This window comes from Portunus trituberculatus, chromosome 42, assembly GCF_017591435.1.
Source record: "Portunus trituberculatus isolate SZX2019 chromosome 42, ASM1759143v1, whole genome shotgun sequence".
Taxonomy (NCBI): domain Eukaryota; kingdom Metazoa; phylum Arthropoda; class Malacostraca; order Decapoda; family Portunidae; genus Portunus; species Portunus trituberculatus.
Genome location: NC_059296.1, coordinates 11,660,973 through 11,683,542, shown reverse-complemented (window position 1 = coordinate 11,683,542; position 22,570 = coordinate 11,660,973). Strand labels below are relative to the sequence as shown.

At 41.7% G+C, this 22,570-nt stretch overlaps 1 protein-coding gene across 3 annotated transcripts in view; it reads left to right on the top strand.

Annotated features, from left to right (window-relative positions):
• The window catches only part of LOC123517412 (peroxidasin-like), a 156,308-nt gene that overhangs the window by 115,668 nt on the left and 18,070 nt on the right, over positions 1-22,570 (top strand). For 2 of the 3 annotated variants that reach the window (XM_045277433.1, XM_045277431.1), the window contains exons 3-12: positions 8,547-8,618; positions 9,174-9,245; positions 10,078-10,149; positions 13,086-13,157; positions 16,078-16,244; positions 16,634-16,748; positions 17,256-17,461; positions 21,498-21,658; positions 21,802-21,922; positions 22,192-22,353. In XM_045277433.1, coding sequence (XP_045133368.1) covers positions 8,547-8,618; positions 9,174-9,245; positions 10,078-10,149; positions 13,086-13,157; positions 16,078-16,244; positions 16,634-16,748; positions 17,256-17,461; positions 21,498-21,658; positions 21,802-21,922; positions 22,192-22,353 — 1,220 coding nt within the window. Of the gene's footprint in view, positions 1-8,546; positions 8,619-9,173; positions 9,246-10,077; positions 10,150-10,403; positions 10,476-13,085; positions 13,158-16,077; positions 16,245-16,633; positions 16,749-17,255; positions 17,462-21,497; positions 21,659-21,801; positions 21,923-22,191; positions 22,354-22,570 lie in introns of all 3 variants that reach the window. The other variant, XM_045277432.1, reaches the window with a different exon arrangement.

The following is a 22,570-nucleotide window of genomic DNA, read 5'->3' as shown; positions in this document are numbered from 1 at the left end:
CAGCGCAAGACGGCGACTACAAAGCAATCCCCTCCACTCCCTTGACTTCCCCGCCACTGTCCTAGCCACGGTCATAGATTCAGATGAAATATTAAGCACTATGTTATCAGAGGCAGGATTCAGCATAATGCCAATAGCAACCACCATTAGGGTTCCCTTCTCGATAAGTATCTGGAGTGAATCTCGTGTAAATTAGCAATGTATTTCAAAACTTATCCATAGTCAAGTGCATTGCCTTCGATCATCGTGCTCCCTTGGTGGTCGAGGCTCCGCGGCACGTGTCTCGAATACCAGCTTACTTGTCGAGTCCTGAAAGCCAAAAATGTTCTCATGTAGGTGGTCTGGCGTGGGAGGCAAATGTGACTCTTGGGGAAATGCTTCAGTTTGGGAACGAAGGCAAAGAAAATTAATCTGTCTATTGTCTGTGTTCGTTTTTCTCTCCTCTCTGTAAGGTAAACATTCCCTTGGCAGAGGCGGCCGCGGTGGACCAGGTGTGTGTGTGTGTGTGTGTGTGTGTGTGTGTGTGTGTAGGTGTGTGGCTGAGTAGGGTGTGGGGTGGGTGTGTGGATGAGTGGTGAAGGTGCAGTGTCAGAGAATGCTGCCTGATGGAAGAAAATATGAAAATATGAAACTGACTTTTCTTAAAAAAAAAAAAAAAAAAAAAAAAAATCAAACTTAAACATGCAAATTATACAACAACAATAGGATTATCACGATCAAAACTTGAAATAAAAAAGCTATGAATCATTATGATAATTACATAAACAATAATTATATTGATGTTATTGTTGTTGTTGTTATTATTATTACTAATGGAAAGGACACACAGTTCCTCACCAGTCGGTTGCATGATAATTTGCACCCAACATTTTATGCGTGAACATAATTACACATAATGTCGCATCATATAATATGCATCCAGACTCATCTTATTCTCTTCCCTCTCGCAGAAAATAGTAATCGAAAAACGTAATCAGGGACGTGAACTAGCAAGTTAATAGACAAGCGACGCTAAATAATTATACTTGATGTGAATTCATTATGTATTTTTCAAGTTCGTCCTCTCCTTGCTGGGCTACCGAGCTTCCAGTGAAGTGCGGACACGAAGCCTTTGTGTACCTCGCCTTGTGCTGCTCCAAAATATTAATACAAAGTCGAGAAAACGAAAATCCAGTTTGTAATCATGATTCCTGTGCGTGTGCTTTGTTTGTGCTCTTGGCATTCTTGCCTGTGACAGTTTCCTCAAGGCTCCAGTGTGACCTTTCACCCCGACGCCAGGCAGGTAACACGCTCCCTGCCCACCGCACCGAACCAGCCGGCCAGCTACAACCCTTCGCGTCACGGTCGTGTACATATTTAGTAAATAAGCCCTTATTATACGCCGCCGGACCAGTTCCCAGCAGTGTAACACTTGGCCATTACTTTAAGGGAAAAAGAGGCACAGAGGACATGAGAGCTGGCAGCTGAATAAGAGTGAGGAAGAAATGTTAATACTTGTTTTCTGTCGAGTCCTCGGAAGGTGTATCGTGTTGGTGAGTCTCGGTAATACAGGAGTGAGCCGCGGTGTTGCGTCAGTGAGCAATGTAAGAAAGCGCCATAAACAACTCGAGTGCTCCTAATGAGGCAGTTCTTCTTGTCGTTTACATCGCGATGAAGCTGGCTGAGTCTGGTAATTGTTGGTTGACCGTCCCGGCAATGTTTCTTTACTACCCCGCACCTCTGTTAAAAGACCCTAACAGCAGTCTGATCTGAAGTGCAAAAGCTTCTCGTCTTGTCAGTATAATTTGTGACACAATCTCTACTTTGATAGCTTAGCAAGGCAAGTTTCAGTCTCGGTGCAGCGCAGCATATCGTTAAGGTCTTGCGCTGTGTGCGATTAGACTCCACCGTCTTTCACGGCGATCCTTGCCTCCTGCCTTTATCTTCCTCAGTGTTACCACGCAAGATCTGCCTCGAACAAAAAAGAAAAAAAAAAGATTGATGAAGACTGACACATGACCGAGAAGCCAACGGGCCGTGGCAGTGGTGCTCGTAAGGCGTGTTAGGAGATGGGACTCTGATCCTAGGTTGCTGCTGAGGGCGTAGCGGTGCTGGCTCTTTCACCCGTCTTTCATCTGTAGGGCGTCAGACGAGGCTTATTTCAGATGATCCTCTGATAATACTAATTGCACATTTAGTCATGTTCTCTTTGCTTTGGCTTGTATTTTGAGTAATGAATGTATAAGAAAGAAAGAATAAGCGAACGTGATTACCTCGGTGGTGAAGGCCGCACGAAAAGAAGCCGAGGCGATGAACTCTGGTTTCTGTGATGAAAGCCTTGCGTCTGGGTATCTGATGACAGCCCGTGAATGATCCGGCACCGCGCTGTGTGTTGAACGGCCTTGCGACTGGAGGCAAGGCAGCATTCATGCAACACCAAGGTTGAGTGTACGATTGTGTCTGAATAACTGACTGTATTGCTCCAACAAACGTGAGTGCCATCAGTGACATATCCTATGAAAGTCAACATTATTCTGCAGCGGTTGTGGCGTTGCCGGGCAGTGAGGCTGAGGCGTGCCGGCCATGAGGGGCTGTGAGGGCCAGGCAGAGTCTCGCCCGGGGAAGTGATTGCGTCAAGTGCTTGAGAGTGCTGGGAATGTGTACCTTGCTCTCTCTCTCTCTCTCTCTCTCTCTCTCTCTCTCTCTCTCTCTCTCTCTCTCTCTCTCTCTCTCTCTCTCTCTCTCTCTCTCTCTCTCTCTCTCTCTCTCTCTCTCTCTCTCTCTCTCTCTCTCTCATTATACATTCTGCTGATAAGAGGTGACATGAAAAAAAGATAAATAGATAGAAGGAAAAAGGCTGATGGTTGAATGTGTGTGTGTGTGCGCATTATAAGTTCCTCCAAGTAAGGGCAGCCAGCACTGAATCCTGGCTAGTCGTGGCGGCGCCCATGCACAGGTCTGTCCCAAACAGTCGTCTGGTGGATGTGATGATGAAGTGGCGTGGTCAGCAAGGCGCCGCATGACAAACGGGATATTTATTCGCGATAAGCTGTCTGTCCCTCGGCGTAATGAGCCTTCACTCAATGTGCTGGACGAAACAACAACTCTGGTGATAATGACGGTATTGGGAATAATGATAATAAGAACAACAACAACAACAACAACAACAACAACAACAAGTAAAATGATAATAATAAGAACAAAATTAGCAGCAGCAGCAATGATAATAATGGCAACAACAGCAACAACAAAAACAACAACAACAACAAAAATGGCAGCAGCAGCAGCAGCAACAACAACAACAACAACAACATCAATGATATCAATAACAACAACAGTAGTAAGGACCTTGTGTGGGCGAGACGAGAGTGGTGGGCGTGGCGGTGTTCCCACGCAACGGTTGGGCGGGGGTGGCCGAGGCGCGGCGCAGCTGCAGGCGGGAGGCAGGAGCGGGGCTGAATGGCCTGGAAGCCCTCACCAACACAACCACCTGAGCCGCCCTGTAGCCTTGCCTCGCCCCAGGGGTGTGTACTCTCAGAAGGAAGCTTTCTGGATTTAACCTTTCTCCCCTTAGTGACCCGTGACTCCCAGCCGCCCTTCAGCCTGTTCTACACGCCACTCGTGGGAATGAATCAAACTCCCTGTCGAAGAGAGCAAAACAAAGGTTCCGCGATGCCATCTGAGCTCCCAGGAAACAATCCTTGATCAGGCTATACACACACACACACGTAATGTTATCGGCATTTCCTCGATGACAAAGGAGTGAAAAGACTGGGAAGTAATGTTAAAGGTTCTAATGAGAAACATGAGAAATAACTGATTAAATCCTCCGTGCTCTAAAAGTGTGAATGTGTTTCTTTATGACACATAATACTGTCAAAGTTCCTTAGGGTGGCAAAGGAACGAAAAGACTCGCAGCAAAGCATTATTATACAATATAATTTCTAATGACAGGCATGACTAATGGTAAACTAATTACTTTGTGCTCTGAAAATGAAAGATAATGTTTCTCAGTGGCATTAGTAACATTGTCGACGTTCATGACTGCAAGAGGAACTGAGAGACTGGTTAGGGAATAGCACTTTATATCATTGTCTTTATAAGAGGCTTAATAATGATCAGCTAAATACCGTGAGCTGTGATGAAGGACGAGGGCCTGCAGCGGCCAGACTTACCGACCCGCACTCAGTTCCGAGGAGGGAAAAAAGTGGCAGAGATTAATCACAGGTTTAAGCAGACTGTAGCAAATCAAGATTGAGAGTGTGTACGAGGCTACCGTGCTGAGTGTGTCCCTTCAAGCCTGGCGGTGAGGAAGCGTGTCTCGAGGCACTGGCACGGTTCCCCGCCAAGGACCAGTGGGCGGCAGACACTAATGAGGTAATTACTTGGCTTCCATCTAGTCAGCGCTGGCCGTAAGTCATTCATGCTTAGCCCAACTCCATAGACAGGGTGTAAAGATGAATGACAGTTAATCTTTCGCTATCAAAATGACTCATAAAAATGTGGGATAAAGATGTTGGGTGAATCTGCAAGGCATCCTAGTGAGACTTACAAAATATGAGAGACAGTATTTAAATTATATAAAAGGGCAGCTTGGATAAAAAAAAGAAAAAAGGACTTGAGTACCCGTGCAGGGGATTAAACGGAGAATACAATTTTCAAACCAGAGAAAATATATACATAGCGGTTTCTGTATAAGGTTTCGCTCGTCTGGAACAAGATATAGTGTACAGCCACATCGGTGGAAGCAAAGGTTAAATAAATACTTGGGTGAGTGGAAGGCGTGTTGGGAGCTGAACGACGCCTGCCATGTGAGGATCTCGCCTTATCAAGTTCCCTATTTTCTTTCGTTCTTTTATTCTAGGTCTGCATTCACTAGTAAACTTAAATATTCAAAATCTGGATATCCGTAAAGCTGATCGAATAAAAAACGGAAAGACAAATTACAAAACAACTAGAACACTTTATTTTACTGAAGTCACGTGTCGCAAAGCTGCATTTCAAGGCCAATACCACAACTGTCTTATCGAGGAGTTCGTGGTCGTGTGGTCGTGCGTCGAGGGAAGATCGAGCACCGGGGGTCGTCTGCTGAGGAAAGCGCACGGTTCATCTCACCAGCCTGGGATCGGGCGAGGTCACGGGGTCTCCAGGGAGGGTCTGGGGACATTGCGTAACCCCCTATATATGAGCCGAGGTGGCCCAACGCCCAGCCCACCCATCCATGCCAGTCAGCCCTATCCGGCCCACTTGGCCACTCGAGGGTGACCGCAGAGGTGCCCTTATGCCCTCCCGACGCGCTGCTCTGTGTTCGCTGAGGCTCACTTGTCAGAAATCCCTTACCATGTTTACTGCCCTGCCTTGCAACTTCCATGGCTGCATGTACTCTCAACCGCTGTAGTGAAAACAAGCGGTAATGACTAAGCTGAGTGTGTGAGATAAGAATTAAAAAAGGAAGACAGTTTAAAATTCTAGTTTATTCAAATTTTATTCCCCTTACGAAGAGAAAAGAAAACTTTGCCTCAAAAACCTTAATTTCTAAATAAATTAATGAAAACTGAGAGATAAACTGAATTAAATGTGAGGTATATAAACTTGAAATAAAAGAGAATATAATTTAAGTTCTGGCGCAATGAAATAGTATGTTCCTTACGAATAGAAAATAAACTGAGAAATATGCAGCAGCGAGAACTACTTGCGAATAAATTAATAAGAACCCATGAGATAATTGCAAAGTGGAAGTCAAAGATATAAACGTAAGGTAAAGTGAGGGTTGTTGGCGCTGCTCCTCGTAAAGTATGCTCCTTACGAATAGAAAGGGCCGTGCTCCGGTAACAGCTATAGCTACTTCCAAATGAAGCGAGCTGATTATCAAAGGAATGCGCTATAAACCCTGGTGGCCATAATGCCTTATATAGAGGGAGTAGTAAAGTGTATTCTCTCACATACCAAAGCGACCAAAATGCTGCTACAGTTTCAGAACATTAAGAAGAAAAAAAAAAAAAGAGGAAAGAAAAAACGTTTCATTCTTATTTTCAGTAATGGTTCCAGCTGGTAGATTTTACTGAGCCTAATGCTACAGGCTTAAGAAGTGTTATCGGTATCAAGCCGGAGCATCTTTGCTTAATTGGCCTGGAAATCTTTCGTCTCTCTTAAGCTCATTTATGGGTAATTAACGTGCAGGATACCAAGTAATTATTTTGATGTTTGTGGAATTGGTTCAACTTATTTTTCATTGTTCTGGTGGAAGCCACACACACACACACACACACACACACACACACACACACACACACACGGCCCGGTAGCTCAGTGGTTAGACCGCTGGCTTCACAAGCCAGATGACCGGGGTTCGATTCCCCGGCCGGGTGGAGATATTTGGGTGTCTCCTTTCACGTGTAGCCCCTGTTTACCTAGCAGTGAGTAGGTACGGGATGTAAATCGAGGAGTTGTGACCTTGTTGTCCCGGTGTGTGGTGTGTGCCTGGTCTCAGACCTATCCCAAGATCGGAAATAATGAGCTCTGAGCTCGTTCCGTAGGGTAACGTCTGGCTGTCTCGTCAGAGACTGCAGCAGATCAAACAGTGAATTACATACACACACACACACGTAGTGTAGTGGTTAGCACGCTCGACTCACAATCGAGAGGGCCGGGTTCGAGTCCCTGTAAACAGCGAGGCAAATGGGAAAGCCTCTTAATGTGTAGCCCCTGTTCACCTAGCAGTAAATAGGTACGGGATGTAACTCGGGAGGTTGTGGCCTCGCTTTCCCGGTGTGTGTTGTGTGTTGATGTGGTCTCAGTTCTACCCGAAGATCGGTCTATGAGCTCTGAGCTCGCTCCGTAATGGGAAGACTGGCTGGGTGACCAACAGACGACCGAGGTGAATTACACACACACACACACACACACACACACACACACACACACACACGGCTGTCAACTACCTATTCTATGTATACTACGGGAGAAATTGGGACAAAACAAAAGATATTCTATGACTGATGTTTTCTTAGACAAATTACACGTACATTATGTCACGCATTATTGGAGATAACAGGCAACAGGATATCGGAAGTATCGCTAATATTAATGAGTTCATCTTATCTGCAGACATTCGGTATTTGATTCGTCAATAATTGGATTTCTTTTCTCAGTCTTTCAGTAAACATCAGTCAATAATCACGTTTCAAAACCCTCATTTTTCGTTTGAAAATTAATGGCTTTTGACCGATCGAAGCAATCCGACGCACTAGAGCCCAGACAAAGAGCCTCCAGCTGTGATAATCCGCTGCTTGTTCATGCTAATATGTGGGAGTTTACCGAGCGCCAGACCCGCCGCCCACGTCACCCCTCAAGGCCTTCTCGCCAGCCTCGCCCTGTTAACACCGCTGCCCCAGGAGAGTATCGTACTCCGACACTCCTAATTTTGGTTGCCTTGTGTTAGTCCTCGACCCTAGTAAGGTTAGGCAAACATCGCCTGAGAAGGACGCTCGTGTTGGCTTGATCTTTGGTTGCGAAGTGTCCGTGACCGCTGTGTCCGTATAGGTAAGGAAAGGTGGCTCTTGCTCTTATAACGGAGAGGGAAGAAGGTTATTGGAGTTTACTTTCGCCTATGATTTGCGCGAGAGACGGTGAAGTGGAGTCTCGAAGAGGTTCTTCTTGTACGAATATTTAGCACTTTTTTTTAAGAGTGGTATGCGAGTCAACTTTCATAATCAGCTCCGTGGGAACGGTTAGAGAACCACAGAGTCGCGTCCCTATCCACCTTATGAGGACCTGAGAGAGAATAATCACTTGCCCTGTGTCACCCTCTCACCGCTCGCCCTCCTCCTCCGTCACCCTCCCAGCACGACAACGGTCACCTTCGCCTCTGTGCTGGGACAGGCCCCCGCTACTCCTCTGATACTGTCTAGCAGGTGACGCGGCGCTCGGTTACCCTCACCGATGCGACCTGACTTCTCCCTGCCCACAGAACACTGAATACCCCCTCTCCCCAGAAGGCTTTATGGTTCATGCGAAGGTTTATGTGAATGGATGGTTGGTTGGCGTACGACTTTATGTTTCCTGAACGTATCTAAATGGAAAACAAAGAAATATAAAAGTGAGGTTCGTGAGGCCTTGCTAGACCAGCTATTTCAAATAATATAAAGGAAAGATATGCTTGGATTACTTGAATTTTTGTTAAATGATGTTATTTAGAGCACTAGATATTATTTATCTATATTCTTAGATTAAGATCGGCCAAGAAGAAAATCGGTACAAGAGGTCACTTATAATTCCACTTCCAAAAATGAGAAAGGAGGAGAACCGAAGGAGGTGGCCAAGTTGCTTTCATTGTTCATGCATATCATTATCCAAAGACGAATGTGTGTGTGTGTGTGTGTGTGTGTGTGTGTGTGTGTGTGTGTGTGTGTGTGTGTGTGTGTGTGCGCGCGCGCACGCGCGTGCGTGCGTGCGTGCGTGCGTGCTGAAAACTAGACAACTGTATATATATTTCTTTTAACTTTTAGACTATATCACCGTTTCTCATTCCCTTCCTTGACCAGTCCCTCCATTTCTTCCTCCCTCAGGCTGCTCAACAACAACCACATCACACGGCTCCAGAACACGACCTTCACCGGCCTCGAGTCCCTCCGTTATCTGTGAGTATTGGCACCTAACTCTCCTGTACCCTCGCCGAACCCCTGGAATTGCCTTTTACTCTTCTCTTCTTCCTGTCAGCTCTAAGCCAAGTCCCACTCCTCTTTCTTCACTCTACCCTTCACTCCTTTGCCACTGTTTCATCCTATCGTCTCTCAGTCCTCCACTCTCACGTAATCTTAGCATTTTCTTCCCACATTCCATAATATGTTGAGGTTGGTGATGTATTTTCCACTTCAAGAAATCCGTGCTGTCCCTCTGATTGTGTTGAATTCAAGGTCACTCACCACGTGTACAAGTTATTGTATATTTTCATCCTCTCTCTCTCTCTCTCTCTCTCTCTCTCTCTCTCTCTCTCTCTCTCTCTCTCTCTCTCTCTCTCTCTCTCTCTCTCTCTCTCTCTCTCTCTCTCTCTCTCTCTCTCTCTCTCTCTCTCTCTCTCTCTCTCTCTCTCTCTTTGTCTGCCTGTCTGTGTTTTTTAGGTTTCCTGGGGCACGTGACGAATTCAACTGACTTTCATCTTTATTACTACAGACCTGCCTTTCCTTCCCTTGCAGGTATTTGTACAAGAACAGGATACGAATTATAGAGAAGGGAGTGTTCAAGAACCTCAGCAATTTAGAACAACTGTAAGTATAGTAATTGCGACTAGTATTGCTCATTTAATGTTCATATATATGCATATATATATATATATATATATATATATATATATATATATATATATATATATATATATATATATATATATATATATATATATATATATATATATATATATATATATATATATATATATATATATATATATATATATATATATATATATCGTTTCTCTTTTCATTTTAATTCAGAAACCTGCATTTTATCATCAACTTGAAATTATAATATATAATAAAAGAAATACAAATTTACAGTGGCGTTTATGAACTCAGCAATTCAGTCTCGACCGTCAGCAATAATTCGACTGCACTGAAAATAAACATTTAACATATCTACATAATACGAATACATTATCTTCATTGACTTGACGTGCTCTGATGTGAAGTCTAGGGGTGGTGTACGCCGGGTTTCATATAAACTTTAAATTGCAGTGATCACGTCGCCATTTGCTTTGAAAAATATTAAACAAATCATGGTCGATGATAGATAACATAAATCAGTATTCACTCTCATGTAAGACTTCGAAAATTAAAACACCAACAAATTTGAACTGTCCATCAGGCGTGAGCCTCGTCAGTGACGAGTCCTTCTTATTGCTGATGATCTGAACAAAGTTAATGACGTCAGTCTTATGGATTCCCTTCTCCTCCTCAAGAATACACACACACACACACACACACACACACACATGGTTGGTTAAATTGCCTGCACCTGGGTCGCGCTACACCACCACCACCACCACCATGGTAACACTCCCTGTCCTCTTCCTTTACTCTGCACACTCCCGTGTCATTTCAGGTACCTTCATTTCAACGACCTATCAACATTTGAGATTGACACCTTCTCCAATCTGACCAGTCTTCAGCGGTTGTGAGTACTCATGCCCGTGTCTCCTGAGTTCACGGTGGAGCGTTCCTCTATCTCTTAATCTGCTGCATGGTGCGAAAATCTCGCCCCACTTGTTCCATTACATTGAATCATACCAATCAAGGTCTATCAATTCAGTCTTCCATGTGGTGTTTGCATAGACTTCCATACCACGCAGCAGAGTGGAGACGTTCTAAGTTAAGGTTCATGGACGGGGAGAGAGTAACTGACCTAATGTGTATCTGCCTGTTTTACAGATACCTTCATTTCAACAAGATTGTCAAATTACCAACCGATGTATTCTCCACTTTGAATAGGTTACAAAGACTGTAAGTAAAAGACCAACATGAAATCATAGTGGATGACATTAATTAATAGCACGTCACCAGTTCAATCTCTCATAATGACTTGACGGAATGGTCCAACTCTAGAATTCTATTGTTTCTTTTTCTCCTCGTAGCTCTACAGTAGCGGGTGATGTAAATAGTCTCTTATTTCGTGGTTATTTCAGGTCTTTTGTAAAAATTGTAAAAACTTTTCCTTTTCTCCCTTTTTTTTTTTTTTCTTCCTTTTACTGAGTATTATTTACTTCACGTGCATGGTAGCAGCTTGTCCCGGGAGCTACGGTTCTTGTAACAAGGAGAGGGCGTTGACCTACCGTGTAGTGAGATATGCATTGGTCTCTATGATTCGAACTTTTTTCCTAGAATAATAAAAATATTTCTTAGTAAATAATTACTTTGTTACTTACGGAAAACAGTGTAGTACCTACATGTATTTATTGAATGTGATTTTTATTATAGTTATTACCTGTAGTGTAAGCATTATGAGCACAACCCATATACGAACATTTTAAAGTTTTTTTTTTCCTGTAGGCATGTATCTTTTTAACTATTCCCTGTCGTGGATTACACCTCAATGCTTTGAATGACCCTCTTTGATTTAGTATTTTATCAAAGTCTCCAATATAAAACCTAAGTCAGAAATAATTGTTTTAAGAATAAGACTTGTATGTAAAGAAATTATGTTGCTTTAGTTTGGGAGAATTACGTCTGAAGAATATCATATGCTTCAGAGAACTTGGATAATATTAACATTCTATTGGTCTTTGTTTATATTGATTCTGTATCGAGATAAAGCATGTTAGTTTGTGACGCAGTTATTCATCAGTCTTTTTAGCAGCACATTCCTGAATTTCATCCCCACCAGGTGCAGGACTATCTACGTAGTCACACGTTATGGGGACTATTACAATTTTTGTATGTTCTTTTGGAAGTTAGCAAGAGTTTTAAATTTGTTTTCATAATTCTAGTGACAGCTTAATACTCTACATTGTGAATGAGAAAAAACCATTCATGTGAAGAAAGCATTTCGAAACACGAGCATTGGTATAGCAGTTTCTTGGTAATGACAGGTCGTGATTAGTTAGCATCACAATCCATTGAGCTTTGTTAATAGCGCTGTTAGATACTTTCCCATCATTATCATGCACCATTACTCTATAGTGAGAAACATTACATATATCTGTTTAGGTTATTTCACGGAATGCAAATAACTGAACTCGCATTTTTCCCCCATTTTACAGATTTTGTATTATAGATATGTTTCTACTTATTGTGTTAGAGAAACAATTTTTCATTCAGTTTTATGTCACATCCTCCGTGATTACCTACACTGTTGCCATTGCTACTCAGTATATCAAATTTCGTGACTACTTGTTTTAAATATTTGTTGCATTAGTGACTCGGGTTGAGTATTCCTAGTTGCGAGTAATTCGGATTACATTAAAAAAGAATGGTACGAGTCATGAGTACGCTGTCGTTATTTTTGTTCATAATGACTTAGACTGCAAATAACGTTACGAATAAATACTTTTAGTAGCTAATACACAACTGTGACTGCTGTTGTGTTGCTGTAAACATGAAAGTCAGAAGGCTTAGCATTCGCAACAGCGTCTTCCATATGCTGTCTTGTTTCAAACATAGTGCACAAAGGATTCAAGCTGCTTTTATTTTCTTTCAGTCCGACCACGCTTGCCCTGAACTAAGCTTATATATAGCCAGTTTTACTTTTCCTGAAATAATTTTAATATATTTTAGATTGATATGTTGGGGACATGGAATCATGACTAATAGCTGGAATAGCGTTTCCATTTTTTTTTTTTTTTTTCATAGGACAATTTATTTGGCTTTTCGGGTTATTAGGGGCCTTATGTATAGAATAATTAAATTCGGATCCATTGTAATTTTCTATTTCCCTGCTAATTACTGCGATAAAAACTCTTTTAGTAGATTGACAGTACTTTGATTTTGGAAACTTGCGATTATTAGTCCCATCAACATTGGAGTTTTGCGAGGCATATTAAAATAAATTTCATATTTTCACTGTAAATACACTGTAAAAACATATAACTGATTAACATTATTTTATTACTTTTTTTTAATGATTTATCAAAACAGGCTGAAATATTAAATAACCATCGATGTGCCAAATATAATGTGTTCAAGAGAAGCGAGCTTCCAGCAGGCACGCTCTTATTTGTGTTCTTAACAGCACTTGGTTATGCGAATGTCATCAGCAATCAGCACTTAAAAGAAAGGTGCTCTAATGTCAATGAGTAAGTCCTATGGCAAGGTTCAAATAAATGTTACTTTCATATTTCAGAGACCTTAACAAAAGATATATGGTTTTGTAATGTGAGACTGGCCGTGAATTTCCATCTGCCTTTACGTTTATGTGCCATCCATATGTAATTTACGTATTTCATATATATGTACGTGTATCGATATAGAGCAACGCTGTAGCAGTCACTCACTTGTGAGGCATGAGCCCTGCAGTGAGCACTGTAGTAAGCATTGAGCAGTGAGCAAACACTGCTCACTGAGCAGTATTTGTATACTCAGGCAAGATGGTGGATGTTGACTCTCCTGAAATTTCAGATTTTTGCACAACAATCGTCTTCAAAGAGTACCAAGAGGTGCATTCTCCAACCTACACGCCCTCAGACGACTGTGAGTATTTCTGTTTTGTATACCTTACACGATACATCAATAATTATTGAAAAAAAGAAAGGTAAATTTCCAGTTTCACCACATTCTCTTTTCTGGACGAAACTAATTTTTTCTGGTAGATTTCGGCTTGCTTTTAATTAATTTACCACTTGTTTTTGGCGCAAATCACCCAGTTATTTTTTATCACCCCCCAAAATCTAACCTAACCCAACCTAACCTAACCTAACCCAACCCAACCTAACCGCCAAATATACGATTAAATCTTTTAAATTCGGTATCGCCATTATAAATAGGTTGCGCCTTACAAATATGGGATTCAAAATACTCGTAATGAGGAGCTCTATCTCATGAGGTGGGTAAAAAACACCTAGTGGAATGTGGTGAAACACTGGAATAATACCAAAAGAAATGGAATGCACGGATCTTTGAAGCTCACGCAACATTACTAGATAGCTAGACCATCCCCTACAGCTGTACCTAACTTTTCTCCTAGGATTGCCATACGTCCGGATTTTCCAGTACATGTCCGTTATTAACGTGTTGAAATCCGCGTCCATAAAAGTTTTTGAAAATTCTTCGAATGTCCAGAATTTTAGCTTCCATCAATAACTGTTAAATGAAAATGTCATTTCTTTAAGTTGAAGTGGTGGGAGAGAGAGGGGGAAAGTTTTACCAGACGGTAGCTTCTTTAAGAGGGGGAGAAGGGAATAACCTGAATTTCTGAAGGCCTATCCCTAAAGATTGGTGGTGACCCGCTGCCAGCGGAGCTATCCCTATCAGCTGTAGGGTTTGGTAGGGCGTTGTAAGTCCACGTAATTTTTTTTTTTTAAACTTAGCAATTTTGAGGGCATTTTTTAAGCTCTTTCTTCCTCTTGTCTACACACACACACACACACACACACACACACACACACACACATTAAATTTGGGTCCATTGTAATTTTTTTATAACACCGCGTACTGTAGTGGTTAGCACGCTCGGCTCACAACCGAGAGGGTCCGGGTTCGAATCCCGGAAAGTGGCTAAGCAAATGGGCAAGCCTCTTAATGTGTAGCCCCTGTTCACCTAACAGTAAAATAGGTACGGGATGTAACTCGAGGGGTTGTGGCCTTGCCTTCCCGGTGTGTGGAGTGTGTTGTGGTCTCAGTCCTACCTGAAGATCGGTCTATGAGCTCTGACCTCGCTCCGTAATGGGAAAAGGCTGGCTGGGTGACCAGCAGACAACCGTGATGAATTACACACACACACACACACACACCGTATAGTGTACTGGTTAGCACATTCGGCTCACAACCGAGAAGGCCCGAGTTCGAGTCTCGGGTGTGGCAAGGCAAATGGTTGAGCCTCGTAATGTGTAGCCCCTGTTCACCTAGCAGCAAGTGGGTACGGAATGTAACTCGAGGGGTTGTGGCCTTGCTTTCCCAGTGTGTGGAGTGTGGTGTGGGCTCAGTCCTACCCAAAGATCGGTCTGTGAACTTTGAGCTCGTTCCGTTATGGGGAAAACTGGCCGGGTTACCAGCAGGTGACCGTGAATACACACAGAAATACACACACACACACACACACACACACACACACACACACACACACACACACACACACACAGAATAATTCAAAGACATAATATGGTTGTAGACTTACTTTAATTAATGAAAGATAAACAACAGGAGTGATGGAGGAGGAGGAGGAGGAGTGAGGAATGTTAATTTAAACATCAGAACATTTTATTCTCTCTCTCTCTCTCTCTCTCTCTCTCTCTCTCTCTCTCTCTCTCTCTCTCTCTGTTTCTCATTAAAATAACACTTTTGGCATGTATATACATAAATATTGGGCAGCAAGGGCATTTCAGCCTTGCCTTACCCCCAAGTCAGTCCATCAATGTTAGCCTACACTCCCTTGTGTTTCCAGAGCCAAAGAGTGAAACAAAGCCTGAATCAACCATCACAATAGATACACTGTTAAATAAGGTGATGGCTATGTATACCACAGTTAAGACCACCTTGCGCCCACCATGATCCAGACCAAGACCCGTCCCACCTACCCCTGTCCCTCTCTGTCAATTCATTAACATTTTCTTCAATTTTCAGTGTTTCTCAGGCATTTCTTACTGTTTCCCCACCTGAAATGCATGAAGTGTATTGATAGGAGAAAGAAATGAGGAATGGAAGTGTGTGAGGGAGTATGGTACTAGTACCACCAGCAGCAACAGCATTATTATCTTGGTGTGTGTGTGTGTGTGTGTGTGTGTGTGTGTGTGTGTGTGTGTGTGTGTGTGTGTGTGTGTGTGTGTGTGTGTGTGTGTGTGTGTGTGTGTGTGTGTGTGTGTGTTATATGCCCAAGGAAGAGGTCATCATTACTCTGTAGTATCTTGCTAGAACTATGCCTTCAGGCACCCTAAATACAGTGATTGGGTGACACTGGCGGCCAGCAGCTGTCACTGTTTGGCCTGTGGTGATGTTCAGACCCCAGATAAACTGCCTCACCCACTTACCATGTATGGCACGCTTACTATTCACACCCTCTGTTAACCTTTAAGCTGTGGGTGATATTTCTGCTACACCTTTATACTAATTTTTTCTTTATGTAAGATAAGAAGGCTGGTCAAGGGCAACATAAAGAGTGAAATAAAAATAAAAAAGGCCTACTTAGTTGTTAGTTCCCTTATATTGTCTATGGAGTTGATGCTCCCAGCCTTCCCTTCCTAGCATGACAGGCCTTATGTTGCATGCTAGTCTTTTCTCTTTAACATGCACTTATATAGGTATCAGTCTGGATTATTGTTTGCTTGTTTATGGCCTTGTAACTGCAGCAAAGGTGAATAAATTAAGGTTTTTAGTTGATTAATATGCTTTAGCGAAGATGTCTAGAATTTTTATAATTAATATGTGGTAACGCTACTTTCTCCTCAATGGACCACAGGCGGTTGGACTCTAATGCACTGGTGTGTGACTGTCGGCTGATGTGGCTGGCCCAGATGGTGAAGGAGAAACAGCACACCACACAGGTTGCTGCCACCTGCCACTTCCCTTCTGAACTCCAGGGGAAGAGCCTCACCTCACTCACAGACTCAGAGTTCCAGTGTCGAGGTGAGTTCTTCGTGCGTGGGACAGATACAGGCATTTTGTAGAGTTATTTGTTGGAAATATTTTCTAACCAATACATTTAATTTCACAGTCCTTTCAGTTATAGTGGTTCAGTGATAATTCTTTAGGTAAAATTTATCATTAAGAAGCTTGAATTTGTATTGTATTGTTTTTTTTGTTTTTTGAATAACAATAGATAAGGACTCCCTACCTGCTTCCTTATTTTCCCCTTTCTTATGACTTGAATTCTTTCAAGAGAGAGAGGTCTCAAGATACTTCTCTTTATACTTTACTTTGGGGACAGTTTATTCAGTGCCCCTCTTACATAAACCCAAAAACTAGAAAAAATAATTCATATTCCATAATTCAACTGTTCATCTCATCCATCCCAGGAAAACCCCTCATCAAGGAAGGTCCTACAGATGTGGAGGTCAAATTTGGCAGCACTGCTTACTTCACCTGCAAGGTTGAGGGTGAACCATTCCCTGAGGTGGTCTGGCTTCACAAGTGAGTAATGGAATATTCTCTCTTCAAATGAGCATGATATTGAATCTAGTACAGTATTTTTTTACTTTGTCACTTTTTACCAGTAGAGCACACAGTAGCTATACATCGTTTTTGATCATGGTCATGTATTACAGACTTTTGAGGGCAATTCAGCATTTGTGAATTCACATCTGGTCTCTGTTAATCCTAGTCTTACATAGTCTCCCTTTGTTCCTTATTAGAAACCCCTTCTTGCATCTTCATACTCATAATGGAAATTATCATAATAGTGAAAATGATGATAATGATAATGATAATAATAATAATGATAATAACAATAACAATAATAATGATAATGATAATAATAATGATAGTAATAATAATGATCATATTTGACCATGTACGTATGTAGATAGCGTGAAAGAGGCCTGAAAGAGAAAAGGACTGACACTGGAACATTGTAGAATGGTGGAGTGATACAGAAGTGAATGTAGTTACAATTAACTGATCTTGACTCTTATTATACAGCAATGAGGTGATCAGCGACAAATCAAGGCACAGTGTCCTGAATGATGGAACACTAATGATTGAGAACACTCAGGATGACGACTTTGGCTACTATGAGTGCATGGCCATCAACCACATGGGGGAGGTGAAGTCTCGTAAGGCCAAGATGGCACCTGAAGAGCAGCAAGATGAAGCCTATGATGAGGCTGTCAATTCTGTTGAAGCTGGTAATTGTCTTCCACATTTGATGTATGTACACACTAAAAGATTAAGCACATATTATTTAGTTGAAAAAAGATATCTGTATCTAAAATAATTGTCCAACTTCAACCAAAGAAAGATATCTAACTGTTGTAACTTGTGGAGGAAAGGAAGTTAGAATAAAGATAATGACTAAATCTAAAATAAAAGAAACAAAATTTTGATATGGAAGGTAAAAAGAAAATGTTTGCAGCAATAATTTTTTTTTTTTTTTTTTAAATAAGAATCATCCCCAGCATAAGTTGTAGGTTTGCATGATACAAGTGGACACACACATAATTACACACACACACACACACACACACACACACACACACACACACACACACACACACACACACACACACAACTATAGACCAGTGTCACTTACAAGTGTGGTAGCTAAGATGTGTGAGAGGGTGGTGAAGAATAGATGGACAGACTTCTTGGAGAAAAATGACATACTTTGTGAGTGTCAATTTGGTTTTAGGAAAGGGCGTTCATGCACGACAAACCTGATATGTTACTATTCGAGGGTGATAGATGTAATACAGGAAAGAGATGGTTGGGCTGATGGAATATATCTGGATTTAAAAAGGCCTTTGAATGACCTATCACCAGAGAGAGAGACATATAAACAAAATAATTGGAGAAGTATTGAACTTATTGAGGAACATAAGAGTGGCGTTCGTATATTTAGATGAAGAAATGATGAAGAAAATAATTACTGCAATGATAAGACCGAGGCTTGAATATGCAACAATACAGTGGGCTCGAACTTAAAGAAACACATAAGGAAACTAGAGAAAGTACAGAGGGCTGCAACAAAAATGGTGCCTGACTTAAGAGATTTGACTTATGAAGACAGACTGAAAAGAATGCAACTTCCGACCCTGGAAAACAGAAGAGAAAGGGAGACCTGATAGCAATATACAGAGTGATGATTGGCATGGAAAAAATGGATAGGGAAGATCTGTGTATGTGGAATGAAAGAATGTCGAGAGGGCATGGGAAAAACTAAAATGGCCACTTATAGGAGAGATGTGAAAAAATATAGCTTCCCTCATAGAAGGGTGGAAGCATGGAATAGTTTAGACGTGGAAGTGGTCAACGCAAGGAATATTCATGATTTTAAGAAAAAGCTGGACATTAATAGATATGGAGACGGGACAACACGAGCATAGCTCTTTTCCCGTATGTTACAATTAGGTAAATACAATTAGGTAAATACACACACACACGGCCCGGTAGCTCAGTGGTTAGAGCACTGGCTTCACAAGCCAGAGGACCGGGGTTCGATTCCCCGGCCGGGTGGAGATATTTGGGTGTATCTCCTTTCACGTGTAGCCCCTGTTCACCTAGCAGTGAGTAGGTACGGGATGTAAATCGAGGAGTTGTGACCTTGTTGTCCCGGTGTGTGGTGTGTGCCTGGTCTCAGACCTATCCGAAGATCGGAAATAATGAGCTCTGAGCTCGTTTCGTAGGGTAACGTCTGGCTGTCTCGTCAGAGACTGCAGCAGATCAAACAGTGAATTACACACACACACACACACACGTGATAGGTTCCCAAATACAGAGTAAAAGAGAGCAAACACATGTGGTATAATGCTATATGTGCAAAAGCTAAAAAGTGTAAGGATGCAGCTTGGGAAAAATTAAGGAAGCAACAGAATGAAGGAAATGGGAAGCAGTATAAAGAAGCATGGAACAAATACATTAGGATAAGAAGGGAGGAGGAGAGAAATTTTGAAAAGGATGTGGTGAAGAGAAGTGAAAAGGAACCCAAGCTTTTTTATAAGTTTATAAATGGAAAAATGACAGAGAGACCATCACAAAGTTTATTAAGGGAAATAGGATATATGAAACACTGAAAGAAATAAGTGAACTTATGAGTGAGAGCTTTAAATCAGTATTTTATGAAGAGGAAGAGTTTATAGAGCCAAGCAGCCAAACAACACAGGAAGGATTAAGAGACATCTTGGTAGAAAAACAAGAAATTAGAGAATTACTAGAAAAGGTAGATGTAAGAAAGGCAATGGAGACAGATGGAGTGTCAGGACAGACACTGAGATAATATGGAAAACAACTGGTAGAACCAATCTGAGATGTAATCAACAACTCTAATGGAAGGGAAGTTACTAAAGGAGTGGAAAAGAGCAAATATAGTGCCAATATACAAAGGAAGATAAAAGACTGAGTCCCTAATTTATAGATCAGTGTCATTAACTAATGTTGTGGGAAAGATCTGTGAAATTGTTATTAAAGCAAATTGGTTGGAATATCTAGAGGGAAATCAAATAATAAATAACTCTAAATTTGGTTTCAGAAAAGGAAGGTCATGCATAACAAATTTACGAAGCTTTCATACAAGAGTAATAAACGAAGTGGAAATTGGAGTTCAGTGCCAAGAAATGTCACGTAATGGAAATAGGAAAGAGCAAAAAAAGACCAGTATGAGACTATTTGATGGGAGAGGAACAAATAATGAAGACTAAAGAGGAAAAAGATCTGGGAGTTATTATACAGGAAAATCTGAACCCTGAAAAACATGTAAGCAAGATATTTGGTATATCATGTAAAATGTTGAGTGGCATTTCATTACATGGTGAAAAAAATCATCACAAGCATTATACGTCCAAAGCTGGAATATGCAGCTGTGGTGTGGTCTCCGAGCTCTATAAAAGATACGAGAAGATTAGAAGAGATACAGAAGATTGCTGCAAAGGTGGTGCCGGAATTAAAGGACCTAACATATGAAGAACAGCTGAAGGAAATGGGACTACCAGCCTTATAAGATAGAAGAGAATAAGGAGATCTAATAACAATGTACAAGATAGTCAATGGCATTGAAAGGATAGACAAGGAAGACCTAGAAGATGGAAGGACACGAGGTCATGTAAAGAAAATCAGGATGAGACAGTGTGTGAAGGATATTGGAAAATACAGTTTTCCACACAGAATAGTGGAGAAGTGGAATGCATTGAATAATGTTACAGCACATAATGTGCATAACTTAAGGACAAATTGGATAAATGGAGACATGTAGATAGGACACTATGAGCCCCACTCAAACCTTACACTACATTACAACTAGGTAGATACACACACACAGACACACACACACACATACGCCCGGTAGCTCAGTGGTTAGAGCGCTGGCTTCACAAGCCAGAGGACCAGAGTTCGATTCCCCGGCCGGGTGGAGATATTTGGGTGTGTCTCCTTTCACGTAGCCCTGTTCACCTAGCAGTGAGTAGGTATGGGATGTAAATCGAGGAGTTGTGACCTTGTTGTCCTGGTGTGTGGTGTGTGCCTGGTCTCAGGCCTATCCGAAGATCAGAAATAATGAGCTCTGAGCTCGCTCCGTAGGGTAACGTCTGGCTGTCTTGTCAGAGACTGCAGCAGATCAAACAGTGAAACACACACAACACACCGCGTAGTGTAGTGGTTAGCACACTCGCCTCACAAGCGAGAGGCCCGGGTTCGAGTCCTGGCGCGGCGAGGCAAATGGGCAAGCCTCTTAATGTGTAGCCCCTGTTCACCTAGCAGTAAATAGGTACGGGATGTAACTCCAGGGGTTGTGGCCTCGCTTTCCCGGTGTGTGGAGTGTGTTGTGGTCTCAGTCCTACCCGAAGATCGGTCTATGAGCTCTGAGCTCGCTCCGTAATGGGGAAGACTGGCTGGGTGACCAGCAGGCGACCGAGGAGGTGAATTACACACACACACACACACACTGAGGTTCACAGCTCCAGGTTTCCATTATATATTCACATTTTGTTTATAGTGGATGAAGAGAGACTCTAATATAAAAGAAAACTGTCCTGGATGTTTTCAGCTTAGTAAAGAATCAAATCTTGGATTGCGTGATTGTTGACTAAGCCGGCTAACTATTGTGCCTTTACAATGGCAGCTTTTTTGGCATATTGATCATTACATTTTGGTATATTAAAATGAAATCTTAGCTTCATGTGTGTTGGCAAATGCTTATGATGATGTACATTATCATCTTATTTCTCACATTAGTTACAGGTCCAGCAAAGCCACGTTTTGTTCGCCTACCAAGTAATGTCAACGTGACAGAAGGTGATGCTGTGGAATTACACTGTGAGGCTTCAGGGATCCCAAAGCCTGATATTGTTTGGAATAAAAACAATGAGCCAATTACAGTGGGTCCAAGAATTCAGGTTAGAATTATTCAACTTTTTTCTGGGTTTAATTTGCCTTGATATGAATGATGAATATCTGTTACACTTCTTTTTTTGTTTTTTGATGAGATGTCATATGTGGTTTTAAGTAAACCAACTGATGACTTGATTTCTTACCTCAGGTGTCCAATCAGGGTTCACTCTCCATCTCAATAACTGAACGGGGAGATTCTGGCAACTACAGGTGTACTGTTGCTAATTACCTTGGGAGGGTTGCTGCCACAGCCACCCTCAGAGTGTTTGGTAAATATGTTTGAAATTTATGGCCAGCATTCATTTAAGGATTTATTAAGACTTCCTATCTAGTAGTGCCTGTGAATATGTACAGAAATCTTCATCTCTTTAAGGGATGTGGGGAATTAATTATTAAATGACAAAGATATAAATGTACATCAAACAAAGGAGAATTGGACAGAGATAGATGAAAAAATATTGCACCCACACTATGATGGTACATCACATATGGGACAAGGCAGGTTGTATAAATTGTCTGAAAAAATATATAATTTCAGTTCCACCCAGGTTGACAGTGGAACCAGATGACATGTATGTCAGCCCAGGATCTAATGTGCAGTTCACGTGTGAGGCTGATGGTGTTCCTCAGCCCATCGTCACTTGGTACAAAGATGGCCAGAACATTTTTCCTTTCGGCGGGTACACACTCTCCCTGCATGGTGAGTCCTTTGTTAAAGATTGTGTTTTTTGTAGGTTTCAAAACTGATGATGCAGTGCAGTGAAAGAATGTGAAATTAGATTAGATAGAATACTACCTCAACCATTCAACTTATAAACTTTGGTACATATGAGTAAAGTTATCCTTAAGTTCAAAATTAGTGTTCTAGAACAATTTGCACATCTGCTGAGTAGCAGCACCTGGAGCAGGAATGGTGA